Source organism: Suricata suricatta, chromosome 8, assembly GCF_006229205.1.
Source record: "Suricata suricatta isolate VVHF042 chromosome 8, meerkat_22Aug2017_6uvM2_HiC, whole genome shotgun sequence".
NCBI classification, from domain to species: domain Eukaryota; kingdom Metazoa; phylum Chordata; class Mammalia; order Carnivora; family Herpestidae; genus Suricata; species Suricata suricatta.
In genome coordinates, this window is record NC_043707.1 from 115,079,380 (window position 1) to 115,105,302 (window position 25,923).

A 25,923-nucleotide genomic window follows, 5' to 3' on the forward strand; every position below is an offset into this window, starting at 1 on the left:
AATAAAATTGCAGGGATGCCTGGGTGGCTCAGTGGGTTAAGCGTTGGACTCTTGATTTCAGCTCAATAATGATCTCACAGTTCATGAATTTGGGCCCGTGTGGCACTTTGTGCTGACAGCCCACATCCTGCTTGGAATTCTCTCTCTCTCTGCCCCTCCCACCCACTCCTCTCAAAATAAACAAACATTTAAATAACATAAAATTGCAAGCAGAGGTTGTACTGGAGAAAACAGAATATGGGATAGAGGGAGAATGTAGAAGGGACTCAGTCAAGGTCTCTCTGAAGAATTTAAGTTCTGGAGTCAGACTGAGCAGGATATAAATATTGGCTCCACCAGTTACTAGCTTTTTAAAAGTTTAGTTTCCTGCTAAAACAGAGATAGCAGTATTACTTACCTTACAAATTTACTCTGAAGATTAAATAAGATGTTTGCAAATTTCTTGGAACTGTTTCTATCACACAGTAAGCCCCTGATAAACATTAACCCTCCAAATATGAAGGAGGAGTACTAAAGATGTATATTTGTAAATCATCAAGATAGCAATTAATAGTAAAGTGGGTGAAAACGTGGCTAGACAGATGTGAGAGAAGAGGGTGGGTAATGGGATCTTGTGGGGGGGGGGCAAAAGTGGGTTGAGAAGTGGTGAGGAGGTAAAAAAATAATGATGAAGAATGAGAACTTTTTATCTGAACCCAGCTAAAGCTGGAAACCTGGAAGAGGAGGACAATGAATAAAGTAACTATCCCAGTTTGCCTGGAACTGAGATTCTCGAGAGGTGGGATTTTCAGTGCTAAAACTGGGGAAGTCCTAGGAAAATTGGGATGAGTTTATTACCCTACAAGTGGATAGAATCATGAGAGTGAAGTGTGGATGGTAACTACTGTGCCTTTCTTTCTTGGTGCCCTCTTAACTCCTCCCTACTGTAATCTTGTAAAGTACCTTCCAGGGGCTTTGATTCAACCAAGAGCCAGAGGGCAAGGGAGCTTGGGTAATGCAGTGGGGAGGAGTTATCCTAGGCTGGACAGCAGGATAAGGAAAGACAGAGAATGGATATGGAGGGGCAAAAAGATAGTAACTAGCAAAGTGACAAGGGATTAGAATTGTCTGGGATTAGTCTGACTCCAGACGTTTTATTCTTTTCCCTGCCTTGTCCAAAGAGTCTAAAGGTGGTATGGGTGCATGTTTTCTGCATCCCCAAATTAAACCTAAATAAAATTATAAAGATTACCCAAGGATATTCTTTGGTATCTGAGCAGCCCACAAAACTTTTCTGTTTGAACAGTGGCGTGAATGCTATGTATACAAGAAGGAGCAAGTAGGATCTAGCTGCTCCAGGGATGGAGGTCCTGGAGAAAATCCCCACAGGTGCCTTCGGTTGCTCTGGAATCTTCTCTCAGCTCACTTCCCACGTTGAAGGCTTACTCTGCAAATTGCGGTATGGCAAGGGTCAAAGGTTAAAGGCCACCACTCGCCTGTCACCGCCTTGCGAAGCCAGAGGGGCCGGACTATCTGGCAGCCGGGAGAATCCCTGCCGGGTTTAGGTTCAATAGACGCGTGAAGCCAAGCCCCGCCAACTCTACCCAGACTATATTCTTCGGGCTGGGCAAAGGTGCTTCGTGATTGGTAGGACGATGTGGGGGCGTGACCTCACGTAGAAAAGCTCCTCCGGATTGGTGCAAATCGTTAGGGCGGGGTCTCCACTCTGGCTGGGCGCGAAAGCTCGAACGCGGATGCCGGGCTGGAGACCGCGGGAGCAGCTCCGCTTCGCCTAAGGGAACAGGAGGCTTGCTCCGTCCCTAGCGAAGCTCTGGAGAAGCCGGAGTCATGACGGGTGAAGTACTTTCTGAGGTGGGTTCGTGCACTTGCCGCCATCCGCGGCTACGGAGGCCTGGCTCCGAGGGGCGGGTTTGGGTAGGGGTCGTGTTGGGCGGAGCCGGTCGCGGAGGCTGGGAGGGCTACAGCTCCCGACTGCACCGTGGAGGTGCGGCGCGCGGCAGGGCCTGGCGGGATGGCCCCTCGGGCTCGCGTCTTTGCGGTCCCGTCCCGCGCTGGGCTTCCCGCGCCTCGGTGCGCTAGGCGGCGTCGCTTTTGGTCCCTTCGGCGCGCGCAGCCGGCAGCTCAGCAGTTCCTCAGCCGGCCCCGCCCGCCCGCCTCCCCTTTGGCGCGTTTCCTGCCGCCGGCGCTCTTCCTTGTCCAGACCCCCAAATGGGAGGAAGGCCTGGGCTGACCCTCTGGGATGGGGGGTAGGGTTCTCCGGAAATGGACGGCAGCAGTCTCTGGGAGTTCGGAATTGGATCTGCAAGCGGCCTGTGAGGTCATCCAACGCTACCCCGAAAGAAGTAGTTGTCGGGGCCTCCCGGCTGGTGGCTGCGTGAAAAGTTAAAGCAATTATTTGGTTTTGAACAAAATCTCAAACTTTTAAATAAAGACGAGATCTGACCCTGGGCTTGCACTACTCCACCCCACGTGCCTAAAAGCCTGGCTCTGGTTCCAATAAAACTTTATTTACAAAAGTAGTTGGCTGACCTCAGGAGCCATAGTTTGCCAGTTTGATTTTTTTTAAATGTTGTACTATTATCTTGATTACTGGGGTTTTTGAGACTTGACTCTGTTCTTGCCCTGTTCCTGGCCCTGACTGTGGCTGATACAGCTATAAATTGCACAGAATAAAGCATCACCATGTATTTATTGAGTTATGTGGTGATCTAAACTCAGTTTCCAAATCCACAAAGACTTACTGCTTTGGGTTGTTGGGAGAATCATCAACACATAGGTGATGATCCTCAGTGATTCCTCAATACCTGTTATCTTTGGTTATTATTTTAATAATTATACCAAACATTTAAAACAATTTAACCGTTGTTTGAGAAACGATTAGGATAGGTGGTGCCTTACTATATTACAGATGTTAATATCTACCTCCCTATTAAGTTGACTCAGAGCTCTGAGAACACCAGGGATGTAGGACACCTGGCCTCTGGGGTCAGCCTGGTCACTTCACTGGTCATGTCACAAAGACACCCATCCTACTTATACTTTTTACTGGTAATTTAAAAAAATGTTTTATTTATTTTTGAGAGAGAGAAAGAGAGGGGGGGCAGGGGCAGAAAGAGACAGAGACAGAGGATCCAAAGCAGGCTCCACGCTATCAGCACAAAGCCCTAAGCAGATCTCCAACCTAGGACTGTGAGATCATGAACTGAGGCAAAGTCAGAAGCTTAACCGACTGAGCCACCCAGGCGTCCCTACTTGTGAGCTTTAAAATGGTTTTATTGGGGGGGCACTTGGGTGGCTCAGTCGGTTGAGCATCCGACAGAGGTCCAGGTCATGATCTCAGTTTGTGGGCTTGAGCCCCACATCAGGCTCTGTGCTGACAGCTCAGAGCCCAGAGCCTGTTTCAGATTCTGTGTCTCCCTCTCTCTGTACCCCTCCTTCACTAGCACTCTGTCTCTCTCTCAAAAATATGCACTAGTCAGAGAAAGAGAAATATTATATGACTTCACTCATATGTGGAATTTAAGATACGTAGCAGATGAACATAAGGGAAGGGAAGCAAAAATAATATGAAAAAGGGAGAGGGACAAAACATAAGAGACTCATTTTTTATTTTTTTATTTTTATTTTTTTTTAATGTGTGGGGTTTTTCTTTTTTTTATTATAGTTTATTGTCATATTGGTTTCCATATAACACCCAGTGCTCATCCCAACAAGTGCCCTCATGCCCATCACTCCCCTTCCCCTCTCCCCCCTCCCATCAGCCCTCAGTTTGAGCTCGGTATTAGGGGTCTCATGGTTTGCCTCCCTCCCTCCTCCCCAACTATTTTTCCCCCTTCCCCTCTCCCATGGTCCTCTGTTAAGTTTCTCCTGTTCCACTTAAAAGTGAAAACATATGGTATCTGTCCTTCCATAGAGACCAAACTGAGTGTTGATGGAGGAGTTGTGGGTGGGGGGATGGGCTAAATGGGCAAGGGGCATTAAGGAAGACACTTGAGATGAGCACTTGATGTTATATGTAGGAGATGAATCATTGGATTCTACTCCTGAAATCGTTATTGCACTGTATGCTAACTAACTTGGATGTAAATTTAAAAAATAAATTAAAAAAATAAACATTAAAAAACTTCTAATGGTTTTATTTGGAAAATTTCAAACATATACAGATGTAGAAAGGCTGTATAATGAACCTGTCTCCCAACTTAAATAGTTATCAAATCATACTAATCATGTTTCACTTATAGCCCATCCACTTTCGCCCTCACTGGATTATTTGGAATCAAATTCCAGACATCATTTCATTCAAAAATATTTCATTATGCATCTCTAAAAGATTCGGGCTTTCTGGGGTGCCTGGGTGGCTCAGTCGGTGGAGCATCTGGCTTCAGCTCAGGTCATGATCTCACGGTTAGTGGGTTCAAGCCCCACATCGAGCTCTGTGCTGACTGCTAGCTCATGAGCCTGGAGCTGTCTTTGGATTCTGTGTCTCCCTCTCTCTCTGACCCTACCCTGCTAACACTGTTTCTTTCTCTCTCTCAAAAATAAATACAACAGTAAAAAAAAAAAAAAAAAGGATAAGAGCTTTTCAAAACAGGTAACCACAAATATTACCACATCTAAAAACCTTGACTCAGATGTATATTTTCTGTTTATTTACTTATTTTGTTTTATTTAAGAAAGAGAAAGAGTACATGAGCTGGGGAAATGGGCAGAGAGAGAGAGAGAGAGAGAGAGAGAGAGTATCTTAAGCAGGCTCTACACAGTGCAGAACCCAACACAGGGCTCGATCCCACAACCCTGAGATCACTACCTGAGCTGAAATCAAGAATTGGATGCTTAATCAACTGAACCACACAGGTGCCCCTCTGTTTTTTGAATCAAGATCCAAAGTCAGCATATTGCATGGGGTACCTGGCTGGCTCAGTCAGTAGAGCCTGGGGCTCTTGATCTTGGGGTTATGAGTTTAAGCCCCAAGTTGGATGTAGAAATTACTTAAAAAAATAAAATTAAGAACAAAAACAAAGTGTGCATATTGCGATTGTTGATGTGTGTGTGTGTGTGTGTGTGTGTGTGTGTGTATCTTAACTCTATATAGGTTCCCCTCCCCCTCCTTTTCTTCTTGCAGTTTACTCCAAAAGAAACACACGGTTTGTCTATAGGATTTTTTTTTCATATCAGGATTGCAATTCTGTGATATTATTTAGCATATCATTTGGATACACTGAGAAGCAGTTCAAACAGAAAATGTGTAGTAAATGCTTGATTCTTTTTATGTGCCATTACTCAAAATGAAACATTGGCTCTATAGTATCCTTCAAAGGTGAACAATGAATTTTTGGGTTTTTTGGTCCAGTAATTTTTTTTTCTTTATTTTTTTATTTTGAGAGAGAGAGAGAGAGGCAGAGAGTGAATGGGGCAGGGGCAGAGAGAGAGAGACACAGAATCTGAAGCAGGCTCCAGGGTCTGAGCTGTCAGCACAGATCCCGATGCAGGGCTCAAACTCCTGGACTATAAGATCATAACCTGAGCTGAAGTCGGATGCCCAACCGACTGAGCCACCCACATGCTCCAGGTCCAGTAATTCTTAATGTCATCCCTTCACTGAACCATTGTATTGGTCTTTTCCTTATTTCCACCTGCTGATCCTTTGATGATTTGTGTGTCATTTTGTACTCAGAGCTTTCTGACCAGCTGGTTAATGCAAAGGGTATTCTCATTTTCTAGGTTGACCTAGAAATCAATGATCCAAAACTCCCCTCACAGGAAGAAGCAGATAGTCCTTCAGACAGTGGACAAGGCAGCTGTGGAACAATTGTGCCCTTGAGTGATGAAGGTTTGTAATAGTAATTTTATTTTTAGAAATAGAAATGTGTGGGCCTGGGTCATAAGTGGATTAGATTAATTTCATTATTCTCTTGATTCTTTAAATTGTTAATGCCAAACCGTATTGTTTGTCTTATTTATTATAAAAGCACAATTATAGTGCTTGTACCCTTTTGAAATTAACCATTTCTGTTACATTACTAAATGTATAAAATGTCTAGAAGCTGCCACATTGCATGGTTGAAGGCATTCATCCTTTAATAAAAGGATTTTTAACACCTGCCAAAAGAATTAGGACAACTTTACAGTTTGTAAATATATATAATTACATTTCTCAGTAAGAGACATTTCCAGGGAAAATGGTTCTTAAAATCTATTTTTAGATTTGCTTTGCTACAATCAGTTCTTAATTTCACAAGGTCACATAGCACTTGGGTAATTGGATGTTTTTTAAGAGTAGTGGGACTAGGAGGAGGACCAAATAACAGTAGACCTCTGAAAAAAATTATGTTTTCTCCAGATTCAGATGAAGAGATATTCGTGAGTAAGAAATTGAAAAGCAGGAAGCTGCTACAAGACAGTGATTCTGAAAGAGAGGACACAAATGCCTTTCTAGAGAAAACTCCTTATGAGAGCGTCGAGGAGGAAAATAAAGAGAACTTATATGCCAGAAAAGATGGAAAAGTCAGAAGGATTTACAAAACTCTGGCAGACAGTGCTGGAAGTGACATTGAGGAGTCTTTGTATCAGGAAAATCTTGAAACCGAGGTGAAGCCTTCCTTAGAGCCGAGTCTCCAATCTGAAAACTCTATGGACTTTACAGTTGACAGAAAGATTTCCAAAAAACCCAAACATGATAAAGAAGGAATGGAAGGGAAAGCAAAAGTAAAATCAAAGAGAAGAGTTGAGAAAGAAGAAAAAAAGATGGAAAAAATCAGGCGGCTAAAAAAGAAAAAAGCAAAAAATGAGGTATATTTAAAAGAATAAATTTGTTCTTTCCTTTTTATGTTTTTTATTTTATTTTTGAGAGAGAGAAAGAGCATGAACAGAGAAGGGGCAGAGAGAAAGGGAGACAGAGATTCTGAGGCAGCTCCAGGCTCTGAGCTGTCAGCACAGAGCCTGACGCTGGGCTCAAACTCACTGTCAGACGCTTAACCAACTGAGTCCCCCAGGTGCCCCCAAATTTGTTCTTTCTAAGGCAGATTAACATCTTAGCAAAAATTGCTTTTAGTTCTTGAGGTTTCTGCACTCAGAATATAGCTTCTAGTTGATTGTTCTGCATTGCAAGTAATGAGGTATGTAATTTAAAACTTGTTGGTCTCATTCTCCATTTTGGATACACAGAGGATAAATGGATTTCTGATTTCTTTGCAAGCACATGGAGTATTGCTGCTTGTTGTCTGATGAAAATGAACTTTCAGAGGAGTGTTTTTTAAGCATCTGTAAGTCAGAAGTCTTGTTTGCTAACTAGAAAAATCATCCTTTTACAAACTAGCTGTTTGATGAGTATTTGTGTTTTCAAAAAAATATTTATTTTTTAAGTTGGTTTTGGATAGTGGCATAAAATCATAGCACAGACTTCATCCTATGAAGGATGACTGTGGGTAGGAACCAGGAACAATGTCTAAAATGCTAAATATTTTTCTACTAATATATTATGGACTTTTTATGGCCTGGTTCAAATTACTTTATGATGTTGTGAAATATTGGAGTTTGGGTGATTGGATTTTGCTTTGTCTTTATGCATTATCTAGGAAGATGATGTGAAACAGCCATTTAATGATAGTGGCTGTCTTCTTGTGGATAAAGACCTTTTTGAAACTGGATTGGAGGAAGACAATAACTCTGCATTAGAAGATGAAGAGTCATTAGAATCAATACGGGCAGCTGTGAAAAACAAAGTAAAAAAGCACAAGGCAAGTAAAAGAGCTAACCCACTGCTTCTAACCCTTGCTTTATTTTCTGGTTTACTGTTGAAACTAATTTTTTGAGAGAGAGCATGTGAGCAGGGGAGAGAGGGGCAGGAGAGAGAGAGAGGGAAGAAGAATCTTAAGCAGGCACTAAGCCCAACACAGGCCTCTGTCCCACAACCCTGAAATCATGATCTGTGCTGAAATCAAAAGCTGGACACTCAACCGACTGAGATACCCAGATGCCCTTAAAAATTTTTTTAATGTTTATTTTTGAGAGAGAGCGAGAGAGCGCGTGCGCAAGCAAGTGGGGGAGGAGCAGAGAAAGGAGAAGACACAGTCTAAAGCTGGCTTCAGGCTCTGATCTGTTAGCACAAAGCTTGATGTGGGACTCTAACTCACAAACTGCAAGATCATGACCTGAGCCAAAGTCAGACGCTTAACTGACTGAGCCACCCAGGTGCCCCCAAAAGCAATCTTTTGAGTAGCAACATCTCTTATTTCAGTTTAATTTTGTTCATGTTTTTTGACTTGTAATCTTCTCTTTTAGAAAAAGGAGCTGTCTTTGGAGAGTGGGGTCTATTCATTTGAAGAAGAAACTGTGTTATCAAAAGGCACCATTCGGAAGGTCGGATAGAACTCTGTAGTCATGTTGATTTCTTTCCCCAAGAGGTTGTGAATTTCTGAGGGATAAATGTTTTATCAAGTCTATCATGTTTTCCTGGTACTCATGGTATTGATTTGTGTATAGTAGAGACACAAATATAGATTGTATTGAATTAATTCTATGTTATGTGCAAATAAATGATCTCCCCATGTTTATTTTTTAATTTATTTATTTAAATTCAAGTTAATTAACATACAGTATAGTATTGGTTACAGGAGTAGAACCCCGTGATTCATCACTCATAACACCCAGTGCTCATCCCAACAAGTGCCCTCCTTAATGTCCATCACCCATTTAGCCCATTCCCCACCCACCTCCTCTCCAGCAACCCTCAGCTTGTTCTCTGTATTTAAGAGTCTCTTATGGTTTGCCTCTCTCTGTTATCCTATTTTTCCTTACCTTTCCCTGTTTTAATCTGTTGTGTTTCTTAAATTCCACATGAGTGAAATCATATGATATTTGTCTTTCTGTGCCTGACTTATTTTGCTTGGCATAATACACTCTAGTTCCATCCATGTTTTTGCAAATGGTAAGATTTCATTCTTTGTGATTGCCAAATAACATTCCATTGTGTGTGTCCATGTGTGTATACATTGTGTGTACATTATGTATACATGTAAATACACATACGTGTGCACACACATACACACACACACCACATCTTTATCCATTTATCAGTCGATGGACATTTGGGTTCTTTAGCCAATGATGAATGGATAATTTGGCTATTGTTGATGGCACTGCTATAAACATTGGGGTGCACATGCCCCTTTGAATCAGATTTTTGTTATATCCTTTGGATAAATACTTAGTAGTTTATATTGTACTGAACTTATTAGTGCTTACTATTCCCTCTCCATCCTTTTTTCTTGGAGAGGGCAAACTCTTGTTGAAGGATGAATGTTTTTCCAGATAATAGCATTAATGTATTCTCACTCTTCGTTTTCTTTAAGGAAAGGAAGGCAGCCAAATTAAGTAAGGAAGCATTAAAAAAACTGCATAGTGAAACTCAGCGGCTTATTCGAGGTAATATAAACCAGTTCAGTAACTTTGTGGCAAATCACAACATTTCTTTGTAAACTCAATTTGGATATTGGAGAATTTTGTTTTTTTAACACTTAATATGAATTATAATACCAAGTTTAGAATTGATCTTGGTGAGTGACCACTGTTCTAAAGCCCTTGAACAAAAGCATAAACTGAGAAAATTTCCAGAACTATATTAGTGGTAAGCAGAGAGTGTGTTTTCAAATATTTTCTGTGGACCAGCTGTATCAGGAGATGGGAACTTTTCAAATGTGTAAAGTCTTAGGTCCCACAGAAATTCTGATTCAGTAGGCTTGAAGTGGGATCCAAGAACCTGTATTTTTTATTTTATTTATTTTTTAAATGTTTGTTTATTTTTGAGAGAGAGACAGCATGATCAGGGGTAGGGCAGAGAGAGAGGGAGAGATATGATCGGAAGTGGGGTTAACACTGATAGCAGAGAGCCCAGTACAGGATTTAAATCCACAAACTGTGAGATCATGACCTGAGTCGGTTGCCAAGCAACAGAGCCACCCAGGTGCCCCAAGGATCTGTGTTTTTTTTTTTACAACTTCCTGTGTCAGTTTAATTTCACAACTAGGTTTAAAAGCCACTGGTCTCCAGGGGTTTCTTTTATAGTTAGATCCTGTCTTTACTAAAGCCAGGATTGTTTTCTATTTCTGATGATGGCTTTCACTGTACTGTTTAGTTGACTGAACATTAAGTGACACTTCAGAATATACAGTATGTATTTGCTTGTTTTGTTCCATTTTGTAGAGTCTGCACTTAATCTTCCATATCATATGCCTGAGAATAAAACCATTCATGATTTCTTCAAACGTAAACCCCGACCCACTTGCCAGGGAAATGCCATGGCGCTACTGAAGTAAGAATTCTTTTTACTTGAGATTATAATTTTTGTAAATATTCATTTTCATAGCAAACATCTGGTGTAAAAAAAAAAGTTCAGATTCCTCAGTCTCTTAAAACTGATATTAAAACTGATATAATGGATTCATTATGTGCTGAGATGAGAGTTTCACATGTAGAATAATTTTCAACTTCAACTTATTTTCCCTTCTCTAGGTCATCTAAGTATCAGTCAAACCATCACAAAGAAGCCATAGACACTGCAAATACAAGTGAGATGAATAATGACCACCATAGCAAAGATTCTGAGCAGACAACAGGTGTGGGCCATGAACTGGAAATCAACGCACTCCTTGCAGTTTCAAAGGAACCCCATATTGCTACTGGGTCAGAGGAGTCTTGCAGTAAGGACTTGATGGGAAGTGAAGAGCTAGAACTTCAGGAGAAACAGAAGCAGAGTAATGATACACCTCCACCTGAAGACAGCTCAGTGGTACAACAGGAATCCAGCTGCCCAGGGATTGAGGACAATAAGGTGTGTCAAGCTGGAGGGCTCATGGCACCTGAACCTCAAGCCCTGGAGGAAGAAAAGGGCCTGAAAAAAACAGAAGCAGCAGATGAGAAGGTGGAAGAGCCCAGGCAGCAAACTAATAAATCAGTAGTCGCACCACCTGAAAAAGCAAGGAGGTTCACTCTGGATAGACTTAAACAACTGGGAGTAGATGTTTCCATTAAACCTCGGTTGGGTGCTGATGAAGACTCCTTTGTGATACTTGAAGAACCTGAAACCAACAGAGGTAATCCTTTGAGTTGTGGGAAGCCTCCAGAGTGATTTGTTCCAGCAGCTTTTTATTATTTGCTACTATTGGGGATAAGGAACACAGGAGAAACCAATAATCGCACATGATCTTGCTCTATAGATGTCCCAGATATGGGTACAATTCTCTTTAGATAAATTTGGCAGGGCATCAGGATGTTCTCAACCTTGTTTAAAATGGAAGCCTGTTGATAGGTTAGTATACAAAAGAAGTACCTTGCTGTCGTGTTATTCTATGACATCCAAAAAAGAATTATTCATGATTTTACTGTTAAAAGAAAACATTTTAGTTCAGTAAATTGTCTGCAAAACTGAATTTCTTTTTTCCCCAGTCATTTAACAAACACTAAACTATCCACAACATGCAAGGTGCTGTAGGGCAAACCAAGAGAAATGTGACATTTATCGTACATTTAAGCTACTTATGTTCTTGTAGGGGAGATAAGAAGATGCAAATAACAGTAATACAAGAGAGAAAGTGGAAAGTGACTTCTATAATGAGCATGTATCACTGATTATTGAAAAATTAAATGAAGAAAAGGGAAAAATAGTCTCTGCTGAAAGAAACCTTTAGAATAAAGCACTATAGTAGTTTAGAGGAAGAATAAGTTTCTTCCAATAGGTGGTTAAAAGAAGGCTTGAAGAGTAGGTGGATATAATTACTTGTTCACTGCCTTTCCCTTTATACTTTGAATAGGATCTTCTGGCTTGTTCCCTACTCTATCACCAGTGCTTCCGCAGAGGATGACACATTATAGGCATTTATATTGGATGAGTGATGAATGAATGAATGATCCTTCAAGACAGAACTCAAGAATTACCATATTAGGTAGACTTCCTGACTAGTAGGTAGAATTGGATGTTCCCTCCTCTGCATTGAGGCAGTTTGGCATGATAATTAAGACCTTAAGCTCTGTAGCAAGAGCAAGGTTTGAAACTATTTATTGTTTAACTTTTGAGTATGCTATTTGACCTCTCTGAGTGACCTTTTTTTTTTAAAGGATATCTGGTTCACAGGGCAATAGTGAACATTTGTTGAAATCATACATAGAAATAGATAGCACAAAGAAGCACTCACATACTGGCTCCTACTTCTGTTAATAGTAGAATTATTTATATTAAAACTGTAACAGCTTATAGTTGGTGGGTGCTCCACATTATCGTCCACATTATCTCGTGTGTAAAATAGGTTCAGTGAGTCTTTGTTGATTGAATCGGTGGGCTTTGTGGAAGTGGAGAAAGGGACATTCTTGGAGGGGACAGAAGGAGTTCTGCATGGTACTTTGGGAGGATGTGTAAGTCTGAGTAGGAGGTGGGTTGGAAGGGTTGTGTAACAGAACTAGCATAGATCCATTAGTAAAGAAACAGGAGATTTTTAAGTTTATTTATTGATTTTGAGAGAGAGAAAGCACACAGGGGAGAAGGGGACAGAGGATCTGAAGTAGGCTCAGAGAGAGAACCCCAAGCAGGCTCCATGCTGTCAGTGCAGAACCCAACACAGGGCTCAATCTCATAAAACCATAAAATCATGACCTGAGCCAAAATCAAGAGGTGGTTGCTTAACCGACTGACCTACCCAGGTGCCCTGAGATTTTTTTTTTAATAACTTATTTTATGGGAGGCTGCAAGCAGAGGAGGGGCAGAGAGAGGAGACAGAGGATCTGAAGTGGGCTCTGTGCTGACAGGCTGACAGCAATGAGCCTGACGTGGGGTTTTAACTCACGAACCATGAGATCATGACCTGAGCTAAAGTCAGAGGCTCAACTGACTGAACCACCCAGATGCCCCCCAAGATTTTTCTTTTTTTGGTCTGGGCTCAGTGTTCTCTAAATAGTACTGGGCTGAGACAGGAAGGAGAAGAAACCTTTTTTTGAGTGCCTACTGTATTAGACACTGATAGATTCTTTATTATTGTTGTTAATTCTCATGGTTCCAGGTATTATTTTGCAATGAAGAGACAGTGGCTTGGAGAAGTTGGGTAATTGTTCCAATATTACACTTGGCTTATATGGGGAACTAGCACAGTGTCTGGTACATAGTAAGCATTTGTTTTTAATTCATAATATGTTTTCCTTCAGAAATAGTGTTTGATATGAAATTTGTATGTGTATGATATGAAAGTGGTTTCCAGACCAGTCAGTTCCATAGTATGTATGAAGTTAGGATCAACTTTTATTTATTTGTGTAATAAACTTTTATTTAGCATGGTGTTAGATGCCTTACATATAAGACATAGTCCCTGCTTTCAAGGACGTTAAAGTCTAATAGGAGTGAAAGGCAGGCAAACAGACCGTTACACGACTGGATGGTACCTGCTGCTGTGTGTATCCCGAGCCTAGAGAAGGGGTACCTCATCTGAAGTATCTTGGGAGTCGGAGCCTTCTGAAAGGAACTGATACCTCAGTTGACTCTTGAAAGCTAACTAGGAGATACCAAAGTAGAAAAATGAGGGAAGGCTTTCTTGGTGGAAGGAACAGACCCACAAAAGACCCGACGGGGACAAGAGAAAGCACAACGTATCCTAACGAGCTGGGGTGAAGACTGCAAGGGCATTGGGGACAGGTAACTAGAGAGGCCAGATCATGCAGGGCTTTTAGGCCATGCTAGGAGCTTGGACTTTTGCCTTTTGTTAGTAGAGGACCACCAAAAAAGTTTTAGCAAAGGAAATGACCCAAGCAGATATTCATTTTGGGGATAATCTAGTGGCTAGTATGGTGGACACATTAGAAGGGGTTAAGACTAAAAGCAGTAGGAAGACCTTAGCTTCCTTAATCTCACATAGAGTAAGTAAGGTTTCCACGAGAAAAGTGCATATAGATCCAAACTCTGGGATACCAGAAATATAGTACTTCTGCTTCCTGCATTAGTGTAGAGATCCTCTACTTTCTGGGCAAAGAACAATGGGAATGAGAACAGTTTTAGATTCAGGCTGCTGGTGGAAACCTGAGCTAGAGCAGAGACTTTCACTTAGAGAGGACATAAAGGGAGCTAGGCAAAGAGTGATGGAGGGAGAGGACCTGAACAGGGATCGTATGGTGAGGAGGGAGATGGTTGAGTAATATAGTAAAGGGCGAGGAAAGTAGGTGTCCTTGTGCATTGGGATGAAGAGCTTTTAGGGGCCTGGCTTTCTCCGTAAGAATGAAGGCAACTCCTCTGCCTTACTACCATTTTGGGTCCCAAGTAAATCTACGTCCATTTCTTTTATTCTATCGGTGCCAATAATGACTTACCTATTTCAGTTCCCTTTCCGCTGCCACTACCCGTTGCTTCCAGCCTTACTGAATTGCTATAAAAGAAGATACAAACCTACATCTTCTCTCCCTTCATTTTTGTTTGTATATAAACATACCGTCCTTTGGTATTGGACTTTTGCTACTAATAATGTTAGTGACTCAGAATGAAAAGGCTTCTTTCTAGTCCTTCTGTCCCCTTCTAGGGAAGGAAAAACCACATCTAGATGCTAACCACAAAGCTACTAAAATATGATTTGAGGGCATTTTAGAAAAAGAACCGAACTTGAAGTGTCCTGGACATTTTATCCTAGAAGAGAAGGCATCCCTCAATCCCAATGGAATCTTTTCTCTTTAGTACTGTCTGCTCTCTTAAAACAGAGCTCTCTATGGTGTGATGTAAACAGAGGCAGTAGGTGATGGTGCCAAGTATCAGCTGGCTAAGGGAGAAAGAAGGAGATTCTGAGCTCTAACAGTGGAGAAGAGGGGAGAGAGTGCCCCATTTTTCCCCCCTTTTTTAAAATGACCTTGCTTGGGGTGCCTGGGTGGCTCCGTCGGTTAAGCGTTCGACTTCGGCTCAGGTCATGATCTCTTGGTTTATGGGTGTGAGCCCTGTGTCAGGTTCTGTGCTGACAGCTCAGAACCTGGAGCCTGTTTCAGATTCTGTGTCTCCCTTTCTCTCTGCCCCTCCCCCATTCATGCTCTGTCTCTGTCTCAAAAATAAATAAACACACCCCAAAAAATTTTTTAATGACCTTGCCCACATTTAGTAAGATTGCTATTAAATAGTGAAATGTGCCAAACAGGAAAATTTTTAAAAAGAGGCTGAAACCTATGAAAAACTAAGCCTTTAAATGATTGATAATTATGGTGTTTGTTCCACCAGGTTAATACTTTTTTTTTTTAAAGAATTGCATACATTTAGAAACTTCAGTTGTAAATTTCTAACCTAAAATGATTTTTGAATTATATTGAGAAAGAATAACTGCAACATTTCATTTATTTGGGTACTCTATATGAATTTGACATACGTGTTAGTAGCAAAGAAAGAAGTTTTTAGTGTCTTTAGGCATTTTTAATTTTCCCTGCAAGCTTTGTTGAGCTTAAAATCCTAGCTTATGATTCTTGGATCTTTTTTTAATTTTAAAATTATTTATTGAAATTCAAGTTAGTTAACACACAGTGTAGTATTGGTTTCAGGAGTAGAACCCAGTGGTTTATCACTTACATATAACATCGACTACTGATCCCAACAAGTGCCCTCCTTAGTGCCCATCACCCATTTAACTCATCCCCCCAAATCACCTCCCTTCTAGCAACCTTCAGTTTGTTCTGTTTTTACGAGTCTCTTATGGTTTACCTCCCTCTCTGTTTTTATCTTATTTTTCCTTCCCTTCCCCTATGTTCATCTGTTGTGTTTCTTAAATTATGCATATAGGTGGAATCATGATATTTGTCTTTCTGTGCCTGACTTATTTTGCTTAGCATAATACACTCTAGTTCTACCCATGTTGTTGCAAATGACAAGATTTCAATTCTTTTTTTTTTTTTTTAATTTATTTTTGAGAGACAGAGATAGCGCGATCAGGAGAGGGTCAGAGAGAGAGAGAGAGAGGGAGATACAGAATCTGAAGCAGGCTCCAGGCTCTGAGCTAGCTGTCAGCACAGAGCCCAATGTGGGGCTCGAACCCACGGACTGTAAGATCATGACCTGAGCCGAAGCTGGACGCTTAACCAACTGAGCACCCAGGCGCCCCAAGATTTCATTCTTTCTGATCACTGAGTAGTATTCCTTTATATATATAAACTACATCTTTATCCATTCCTCAGTTGATGGACATTTGGGCTCTTTCCGTACTTTGGCTATTGTTGATAGCACTGCTATAAACATTGGGGTATGTGTACCCTTTTGAATCAGCAGTTTTGTATTCTTTGGATAAATACCTAGTAGTGTAATTGCTGGGTTGTAGAATAGTCCTAGTCTTAACTGAAATCTTAAAGAAAAGAGTTTAAGCATGGCACACTGACATACTGGTTGGCATTTGGATCTAGAACTGGAAGCCTTGAAACAGCGTTTCTGGAAGCATGCTAATCCATCTGTGAAACCCAGGGCTGGTCAGAAGATGAATGTGAACATCATAGTGAAAGGTCTGGGCACTGATGGAAGGGAAGAGCTAAAGGCAGATGTGGTGCCTGTGACTTTGGCAGCTGAGAAGCTGGATGAAGCAAGCCATGCAAAACCAGGTATTTGAGTTCATGTTTTTGTTTTCTTGCTTTATGCTTTGTACACTGGCAGGTCTTTATGGCTGCTGAGGACCCTATAGTGAAAAGTTCTAGAATCTTTTTGCTTGGACACTTTGGAGATTGGATAGCAAGCAGTACCTCTAGCATAACTCACATGTAGCATTGCTTAGGTGTGGGAGATGATAAGATGACTTTATTTCCAATAGTTTTTGTCTTATTATAAGAAACAGTAAATATCCATTGTAGAAAATACATATAATAAACAAAGAAACCTCTATGATCCTCTATCAGAGACACCTTCTATAACTATATTGTGTATTCTTTTAATCTCTCTTTGCATGTAGGTGTGTATGTGTGCATATATATATATGTTTTTAAAAACAAACGGGTTCCTGGGTGGCTCAGTTGGTTAAACATCCGACTTTGGCTCAAGTCATCATCTCATGCATGGTTCTTGAGTTTGAGCCCCACATTGGGCTCTCTTCTGTCAGTGCAGAGCCCACTGCGAATCCTCTGTCTCCCTCTCTGCTCCTCTTCCACTCATGCTCTCCCTTTCTCTCTCAAAAATAAACATTTTTAAAAAAGTACAAATAATATATCACATAGAAAAAAATGAAAACACTGAGGAAAAAGTATGAAATGAAAAATTAGTCTTCCTAAAGGCAACCATTAACAATCTCTTGTGTGTCCTTGAAAGAAAATTCATGTGCATACACCATTATGGGTGTGGGTGTGAGAGAGACAGACAGACAGACAGACATTGGATACTTATTTTCTGCTAGGCACTGCTCTACGTGCTTTACCATGAGTAACATTAGTATTCTTATTTTATATATGAGAAAACTGATATATAAAGAATTTAAGCAACTTGCTCAGGTTGGCACAGCTCATAAGTCTTAGAACCAGTAGCCTAATCCAGACCTCTAACTTCATAACTCAGATACACATTATATTGCTTTTGAGGGGTTTTTTTTTTTAGTTGCATAATAACCATTGTGAGACGATAACATGATTTGTTTAACCATACTCCTGTTAATGGACATCTTGTTTATTTCAGTTGTTGGTATTTCATACAATGTTGCACCCTAATATCAGATATATGTTGGTTTATCTGGATGCAGAATTCCTTATAGTGGAATCATTGAGTCAAATTTTGATATATCCCATCCTGTTCTTCAAAATAGTTTCACCAATTTTATACTCTGAATCACAATGTATGAGTTCCTGTTTTCCCATGTTAATATGTCAAAAATGTTATCTATTATTTTGATTTATATCTCTTTAATTAGAATGAGATTGGGGCATCTGGCTGGCTCAGACAGTGGAGCATGTAAGTCTTGATCTCGAGGTTGTGAGTTCAAGCTGCACGTTGAGTGTAGAGGTTACTTAAAAGTAAAACCTTTAAAAAAGGAAAAATAAATGAGGTTAAGCATTACTTTTAATTTGTTCACTAACCACGTCGGTTCAATTTTTCTGTGAACTACCAGTTCATATTCTTTGCCCATTTTATTTATTTATTTTTTTCTGTTTATTTATTTTTGAGAGAGAGCGAGCAGAGACAGAGCAAGAGTAGGGGAGGAGCAGAAAGAGAGGGAGACACAGAATCCAAAGCAGGCTCCAGGCTCCAAGCTGTCAGCACAGAGCCCAACACAGGGCTCAAACCCATGTGTAGGAGATGATGACCTGGGCCGAAGTCGGGTGCTTAACTAACTGAGCCACCCATGCACCCCAGTGTTTATTTATTTTTGAGAGAGCACACAGGGAGCAGGGAGGGGCAGAGACGAGGGGACAGAAGATTGAAAGCAGGTTCTGTGCCAAGAGCAGAAAGCCTGATGCGGGGCTCTAACTCACAAACTGTGAGATCGTGACCTGAGCCAAAGTCAAGACGTTTAACGGACTGAGCCACCCAGGCTCCCCTTCTTTTTTTCTTTAATAAGTAAATTTATCAATGCTGTCCTTCATGGTTTCTCGGCCAGAGACTTTCAGAGTTTTACCCTTCCACCCCTTTTTGACCTCTTTAGTAACTTTTGTAATCTCTGTGTAGTATATTATCCCAGGGTGTAGAACATAAGTATGAAAGTTCTCTTTAGTTCATAATAATCCTTATTTGTTAAGATAACAACAGCTTCCAGTAATAAGGTCTCTGATTTTCCTTTTGAAATGTGACTAGAACACTCTTGAGGTTGCCTGAAGTGCACACTTCCATTACTGCAGTAGGTAGTTGGTCTTTATGTCTAAAGCATTTTTTCCTGTTTCTACTCAGGTGAAAAGCTTCAGGTGCTGAAAGCTAAGCTGCAGGAAGCAATGAAACTCCGTAGGCTCGAGGAGCGCCAAAAGCGCCAAGCGTTATTTAAGTTAGATAATGAAGATGGATTTGAAGAAGAGGAAGAGGAAGAAGAAATGACGGATGAGTCTGAGGAAGATGGAGAAGAGGAGGAAAAAGATTTAGAGGAAGAAGAGGAGGAAGACGAAAGCAATCAGGAGGTTTCTGATAATTATTTCAATTTGTTATTTGTTCAGGAAGGAGAAAATCAGATCTGAATAAAAGTATGGGAAGCACATTCAATTGTATAAGAGATTTTAGGGGCAGAGAGGGTGTAAGTAGCTCATAGGTACCAAAGTCTTTTTGCATTCAGTTCTGTCAGCACCTCTGGTTACCTGCAGTTCACAGAGCCCTAGCCTTAGCTTCTACCTGTTAGTCTACTTACTGAAATAGAAGGCTAAAATGGAAATGGCTTTGTATTAAAGATGACTTTATCTTTATTTATCTAAGTTTTCTCTATTCAGAATGAAAAGCAGTCTCAACCTTGGTCAGGTTGAGGTCTGGAATAAATTCTCAGGCAGGCTGAGACCTTCCTAAGTTAATTTCTTTCTTCATTGAGCTTGTATGCCGTTGTATGTATGCCATAGTGTGCCGTTGTTTCATACTCTTGTCTTCTGCCTAGTTAGGATAGATGATGATGGAGTTTTTGGTACTAGAAAAAAGGAAAACTGCCCCTTGTCTGAACTCTGCAGTCAGTTTGAAAGAGTTGGTTCATATTTATCCCTGGGTAAAGAAAAGAAGAAAGTAACGGCTGGACTGGGTAGCATATTATAGTCTGTGTTTGGCTTAAGGCCACTAGTTGTCCTACATTCTCAGGCTAGTTATTTAACCTCTCATTGCCTCAATAAGAAGATAATTTGTTCCAATGTTGTAGCAATTTGGAGAGGGTAACAAAAAGGTAAGAAAAGCACAAAAGAGTGCTAGAAGTATCAGTGAAAGTTACATTAATGATAATAGTTAGACCAAGGCTCTTTCGGGTTTACCTTTTCAGATTTACGACATAACCTATAACCAGGCAGCCATACATGATGCTAACAGCATATTTGCTTTTAAATTTTTTACCCTGTTTTTGGGTGGCGTGATTGATGAAGGTTGCAGAATTCCTTCTCGGTAGTGAAGAAATAGAAACCAAAGATGAAAAAGAAATGGATAAAGAAAACAGTGATGGCGGTAGTGAAATTGGGAAATCAGTTGGCCTCTCTGTCCCCAAACCTCTGTCATCTGACTCTACCTTACTTCTATTTAAGGACAACTCTTCCAAGATGGGGTAAGTAATTCTCTTTAGGGAAAGATAAGATGCCCTTGGATTTGCCTCTCTCGTTAGAAGCAGAAACAGATAAACAATTTACCTTCTTATTTTGTAGTTACTTTCCTAGTGAAGAAAAGTCAGAAACAGATGAAATCTCAGGCAAAAGGCCTAGCAAACTGGGTGAGTAGTGAGTGACTCGTGCCAAACCTGACTTTTCTTAGCTCCTCTAGCTTTGATACTTTAGGACAATTCCATAAGATTCCTTTTTTTTTTTTTTTTTAACTCTAGTGGACTTTGCTCTGTCTTACTTGTGGCAATGAAAGGAACTTATGAATTAGAAGAGTTTTCTTGGTTCTGTTTTTGAAAACTTACATTCAGTTTCTTTATTGTTGATCATGGACATATGTAGTCCTTAGTAGTGTGTGTTGAATGAGTGAACCATGAAATATTTCAATCATATGTCGATGAATGGAAGATGTACATGGGATTGGATAATGAAGAGAGTGATTGTACGCATTAGGCAGGATGAGACAAAGATGGGAACTTTCAGGTGTCACTTAGCTCAGAGTGATAAATCTTGATTGTATAATGCCATCTTAGTACTATAATTTACCTTCAACTTCATGTTTTAGAACATAGAACTTGAGAGATTTGCCTATGGATGGATGTTACCTGACAGCTTTCATTCTCAGTTCTTCTTCCTAAACAAACCCACCTTATTTCAGGAATCATGTACTTAAAAATGATTTCTCTTTCTTTAGATGAAGATGATTCATGCTCATTGCTAACAAAGGAGAGCAGCCACAATAGCAGCTTTGAGCTGATTGGCTCCACAATTCCATCCTATCAGCCTTGCAACAGACAAACAGGCCGTGGTACTAGTTTTTTCCCTACAGCCGGAGGATTCAGATCTCCTTCCCCTGGGCTATTTCGAGCCAGTTTGGTCAGCTCAGCTTCTAAGGTAAGATGGTAATGGTTTTCTAATCTCCTCCCCCTTTTGCTTCCCACGCTGCTAAATAAAGTGTGTCCAAGCCAACCAACTCCCACCACATTATGTATGTTCAGTTTAAAGAATCCACCCCCTTTGTGTATTAAAAACAATTCTCATCCAGTGTTCTTACTTTCTTGAAGATATTTTTCCTTATGCTTATCTTGGCTATGCATTGTCCTCCTCAACTGCAGTTGCCTGAGAGTAGATGAAATATTGCAAATAGCAACTTCTGTTGTTGTCATGACAGTGAATGACAATTATAAATGTTTTGTTTTTGTTTGGTTTTGTTTTGGTGCCAGAGTTCAGGAAAGCTGTCTGAGCCTTCACTTCCCATAGAGGATTCCCAGGATCTGTATAACGCCTCCCCAGAGCCTAAGACACTTTTCCTGGGAGCAGGAGACTTCCAGTTCTGTTTAGAAGATGACACTCAGAGCCAACTGTTGGATGCAGATGGGTAGGTAGTTTTATGTTTCTGTGGGTGGGATGGTACTGGGTACTGCTTAATTTTGTTTAAAAATAAAGTAAGCTTCTGTCACTCCATCTGTGCTTTCTCTTTTGAGAAAGAGAAGGTGTATAGACCATTAGTATTATATTCTGTGAGTCTGAAAAAAATCTCTCCAGAAAATAAAATGTAAATAGTCCTTGCTAGCATTCTGATCCTTCAGTCTCTGCCTTACTTGAAATGCACAGCTCCTGTAAGGGCACCAAATTTTCCTGTATCCATTCTGCTGTGTGTAGGCTTGTTGTGTGGGATTGAGGACCGAGAGACCTGTGGCACATTACACGGACGTAACACCGAGTTCTGTTCTAGCACCATCGGAAGCCAAAAATTATCCTTTACCTTTTACCTTTTGAATAGCATTTATTCTTTTATTAAACTCTCTCTCTTTTTAGATTATCCTAAGGTTTCAGTTTGAATCCTTTGTCTTCTGGTTTGGGATTCAGCTTCTAAGTTCGGTTTTAGAAACATAAAAATTTTTCACCCACTACTTTGTTTTTTCCCTAGAGAATTTCTTATATTCTTCATTGTGCTTGTAGGTTCCTAAATGTTAGAAACCACAGGAATCAGTACCCAGCTCTGAAGCCTCGATTGCCATTGGCCAGTATGGATGAGAATGCCATGGATGCTAACATGGACGAACTGTTGGATCTATGTACTGGAAAGTTCACGTCTCAAGCTGAAAAAACTCTGCCCAGGAAGAGTGACAAGAAAGAGAACCTGGAGGAACTTCTGAATCTTTGTTCAGGAAAATTCACTTCTCAGGGTAAATATCCAACAGAGAGTATCAGGCTCTCCATAGCCAAATATCTTAAGTCAGTGTCCTTGAAAAGAAGCCTCTTGCTCTTGGGTAAAAAGGTCACAGAAAACAGGGCTGTGATGGATTGTTGTGTGCAGGTTGAATTCTTAGCTTCTGATATTTAGATCCCTTACTTTCTTAGGGTGGTAAAATGTCAACTTAAGACTGCTTTAGCTTTTGGGGTGCCTGGGTGGTTCATTCAGCTAAGTGTCCAACTCTTGATTTTGGCTCAGGTTATGATCTCTCAGTTCCTGAGGCCAGGCTTTGTGCTGACAGCTTGCAGCCTGCTTGGGATTCTCTGTCTCTCCCTCTTTCTCTGCCCTTCCCCCACTTGTGTGTGCATGCTCTCTTCTCTCTCTCTCTCTCTCTCAAAATAAATAAACATTAAATTTTAAAAAGACTACTTTAGCTTTTACCATGTGATTTCTCATTTGTGGCTTATATATATGTAAAGCTTAGAAGAGTGTTGGTGTGTAATAAATTTCATATAAACACTTACTTATTTCCACCTGTATGCTCCTTTCCCCCCAATGCTAGAATGTTAGATCTGTGGGAGCTGGGATTTTTGTTTTGTTCACTGCTGTATCCCTGGTGCCTGGCACATAGTAAGCACTAAATAAGGATTTGTTAAATGAATGGATGGTGAGCTCTTTTTGGCAAGCTTACCTTATAACTGTATTGAGCTGGCGTGTCTTTGGATGGTTGGGGAAAGAGATAAAGCTGTTATTTCTTGGTGACGAATCTTTCATTGTTGTGATATAGATGCCTCTACTCTGGCTCCATCAGAGTTAAATAAGCAAGAAAAGGAGAACAGTTTGGGTGATCCCATGGAAGAAGCCCTTGCTCTTTGCTCAGGCTCCTTCCCTACAGACAGGTGAGTCTCTGATTGGAGGGAACTTCAGAAGGCCCAATCTTCTGGTAAAATCCTGGGATCCGCAGTAATGAGTCATCTTAGGAGCTTCATTTCATATCCTGTCTGAGAGTCTTGCAGTGTGTTTGAGTCTCATTTGCAAAATAAGGAAGTTACAATGCTTTCATTTAGTTGGTGGAGAACAGGGTTAAAAAGGTAAGAATAGAGACCTAACGTTAAAGCTGGGAGGCAGACAGTGTAGACCGCTGACGCTGCTTATTCCTCCAGCTCCGATCTGCTGTTGTAACGGGTCTAGTCAGGCCTGTGTCTGCCTTCTCCTTGAGCAGGCCAGCGATCCCATCTTCACAGTCATCCTACAGCAGCTCCCCACTCCGGGTGGCCCGATGAGAGTTCCAGATCAGTATTCTCTCCTGGCACATTGACACAGTAGCCAAGTTTATTGGTGCTGGGGCTGCCACAGTTAGTGTGACTGGCTCAGGGGCTGGCACTGGAACAGCATTTGGCAGTCTGATCATTGGCTGTGCCAGGAACCTGTCTCTGAAACAGCAACTCTTCTATGCCATTCTGAGATTTGCTGTGTCTGAGAGCAGAGGGTTCTTCTGTTTGATAGTCGCTTTCCTCATCTTCTTCACCGTTGTGAGAGTCCATGAGAGTCGCCTACCTGTCTCTGCTGCTTCACCTTCAGCCCATGCCTGGTGCTAAAAGTGTGTTGAGCATTGTCATTAATCACAGCATTTCTCTTAAAGAAAAAAAAAAGGAAGCACATGAAAGTGTTTAACACTAATATTTAGGGAACTGCAAATCAAAACCACAATAAGAAACTACCTCGCATGCATTAGATGGCTACTATTAAAAAAATAAAATAGCAAGTGTTTGTGAGGATATGGAGATATTGGAGCCCTTACCCACTGCCGGAGGGAATGTAAAATGTTAAAGCTGCTATGGAAATCAGAATGGCATTTCCTCAAAAAACTGAAAGTAGAATGTGATCCATCAATTCCATTTTCAAGTATATTCACAAAAGAAGTGAAAATCAGGTCTTAGATATTTGTACACCCATGTTCACAGTAGCATTATTCATAATGGTCAGAAAATGGAAATATCCCACATGGATAAACAAAATGTGGTAGACACACACACAGGAATATTATTCAACCTTAAAAAGGAAGGAAATTCTGACACATGTGAAAACATGGATGAATCCTGAGGATATTATGCTAACTGAAATAAGCCAGGCCCCAGACTATTAATACCATAGGATTCCATTTATATGAGATACTTAGAGTTGTCAAATTCATAGAGATAGAAAGTAGAAGGGTTGGATGCCAGTTGGTAAGGGGAGGGAGGAGTGGAGAATTGTTGATTAAAGAGCATAGAGTTGCAGTTTTGCAAGATGAAAGGAGTTTCGGAGGTTGCTTGCACAACAGTGTGATTATGTTATGTGTGTTTTATTACAATTAAATTTGGCAAAGTTTCTTATTTCCTGTTTCTTGAAGAGATTATTAGTGCTAATAAAATATTCTCAGTTCCTAAGTTGGCTAACTCCTTCTAGTTTGGTTCCAACATCTTATTTATTTATTAATTTCTTGATTTGCATTTTAGGGAAGAGGATGAAGAAGAAGAAGAAGAAGGGGAAGAGGAAGAATTTGGAGACTTTCGGCTTGTCCCAAATGATAATGAGTTTGATAGTGATGAGGTGAGTTTGAAGGGAACAAAGTAATCATAACTGAAGTCAATTGCTGCTGTATGGTTTTTTTTTTCCTAGTCTGAGTTCTTGAGAACTCTAAGTTTGGCATGTTATCAGAAGCAGTTTCCTAGAATGAGAAGTTTGGGCAGAAGTTTATGAATACTGTTTTAGTTGGGGACACATTTTATTCTGTTTGACTTTTGTGTGATACCCTATGATCTTCCAGGATGAACGCAGTAACTCTGATAATGAAGATCTGGCACTGGAAAACCATGAAGATGATGATGAAGAAGAGCTCCTGAAGCAATCTGAGAAGTTGAAAAGGCAAATGTAGGTGTTATGTCCATTCCTTCCATTGCTAGAGAAAGTTCTAACAGTTAAGTTGTAGCTTGCCATTGTTTTACCTAAGTTTGCTGGTTGTATTGCTTTTAGTGGTTAACACAGATTAAATAAAACCCATTCATATGATGTCTCTTGAGTATTCAAAGATGGTTGTGTACTCCCTTAGTAATTTCTATACTACATATCTCTAGTTGGTACTGTTATTTCTCACATGACATTGTTTCCAGACTCTTCATGTACTGGGTATTCTCTTTATCCTCAGGTGTGGTCTGAGTACTGCTGCATGTATTACTACAACCACATCCCTTGTTCTGGATGCATACTGCTTATAAAGTAACCAGAGATTGTAAGAACTGAGTTCACCTAGTCCTAAGGATCTAGTAGATAGCTAACATTCCTGGGTCTTTTTTTTTTTCCTATCAAAATCTGTCATTTCAGGTTTTCCTCATCCTAGTCTTGGGCAAAAGGCTTCCCCATTTATTTTTTTTAATGTTTTTCTGTTCTGATCATGAAAGTAAATCATTTATTTTATTTAAAAGAATACAGGGGTGCCTGGGTGGCTCAGTCTTTTAAGCATC

The 25,923-nt window shown here is 40.5% G+C and overlaps 1 protein-coding gene across 1 annotated transcript in view; it reads left to right on the forward strand.

Moving 5' to 3' along the window:
* The first annotated feature begins 1,789 nt into the window (after positions 1–1,789).
* Positions 1,790–25,923, forward strand: part of CLSPN (claspin) — a 30,856-nt gene continuing 6,722 nt past the window's right edge. The window contains exons 1-18 of the mRNA XM_029950080.1: positions 1,790–1,851; positions 5,722–5,830; positions 6,341–6,789; positions 7,575–7,736; positions 8,281–8,358; positions 9,351–9,423; positions 10,201–10,309; positions 10,510–11,090; positions 16,393–16,584; positions 18,848–19,068; positions 19,999–20,174; positions 20,272–20,336; positions 20,918–21,117; positions 21,447–21,601; positions 22,186–22,412; positions 23,208–23,319; positions 24,919–25,012; positions 25,230–25,333. Coding sequence (XP_029805940.1) covers positions 1,828–1,851; positions 5,722–5,830; positions 6,341–6,789; positions 7,575–7,736; positions 8,281–8,358; positions 9,351–9,423; positions 10,201–10,309; positions 10,510–11,090; positions 16,393–16,584; positions 18,848–19,068; positions 19,999–20,174; positions 20,272–20,336; positions 20,918–21,117; positions 21,447–21,601; positions 22,186–22,412; positions 23,208–23,319; positions 24,919–25,012; positions 25,230–25,333 — 3,131 coding nt within the window. The 5' untranslated portion in view covers positions 1,790–1,827. The remainder of the gene's footprint in view (positions 1,852–5,721; positions 5,831–6,340; positions 6,790–7,574; positions 7,737–8,280; positions 8,359–9,350; positions 9,424–10,200; positions 10,310–10,509; positions 11,091–16,392; positions 16,585–18,847; positions 19,069–19,998; positions 20,175–20,271; positions 20,337–20,917; positions 21,118–21,446; positions 21,602–22,185; positions 22,413–23,207; positions 23,320–24,918; positions 25,013–25,229; positions 25,334–25,923) is intronic.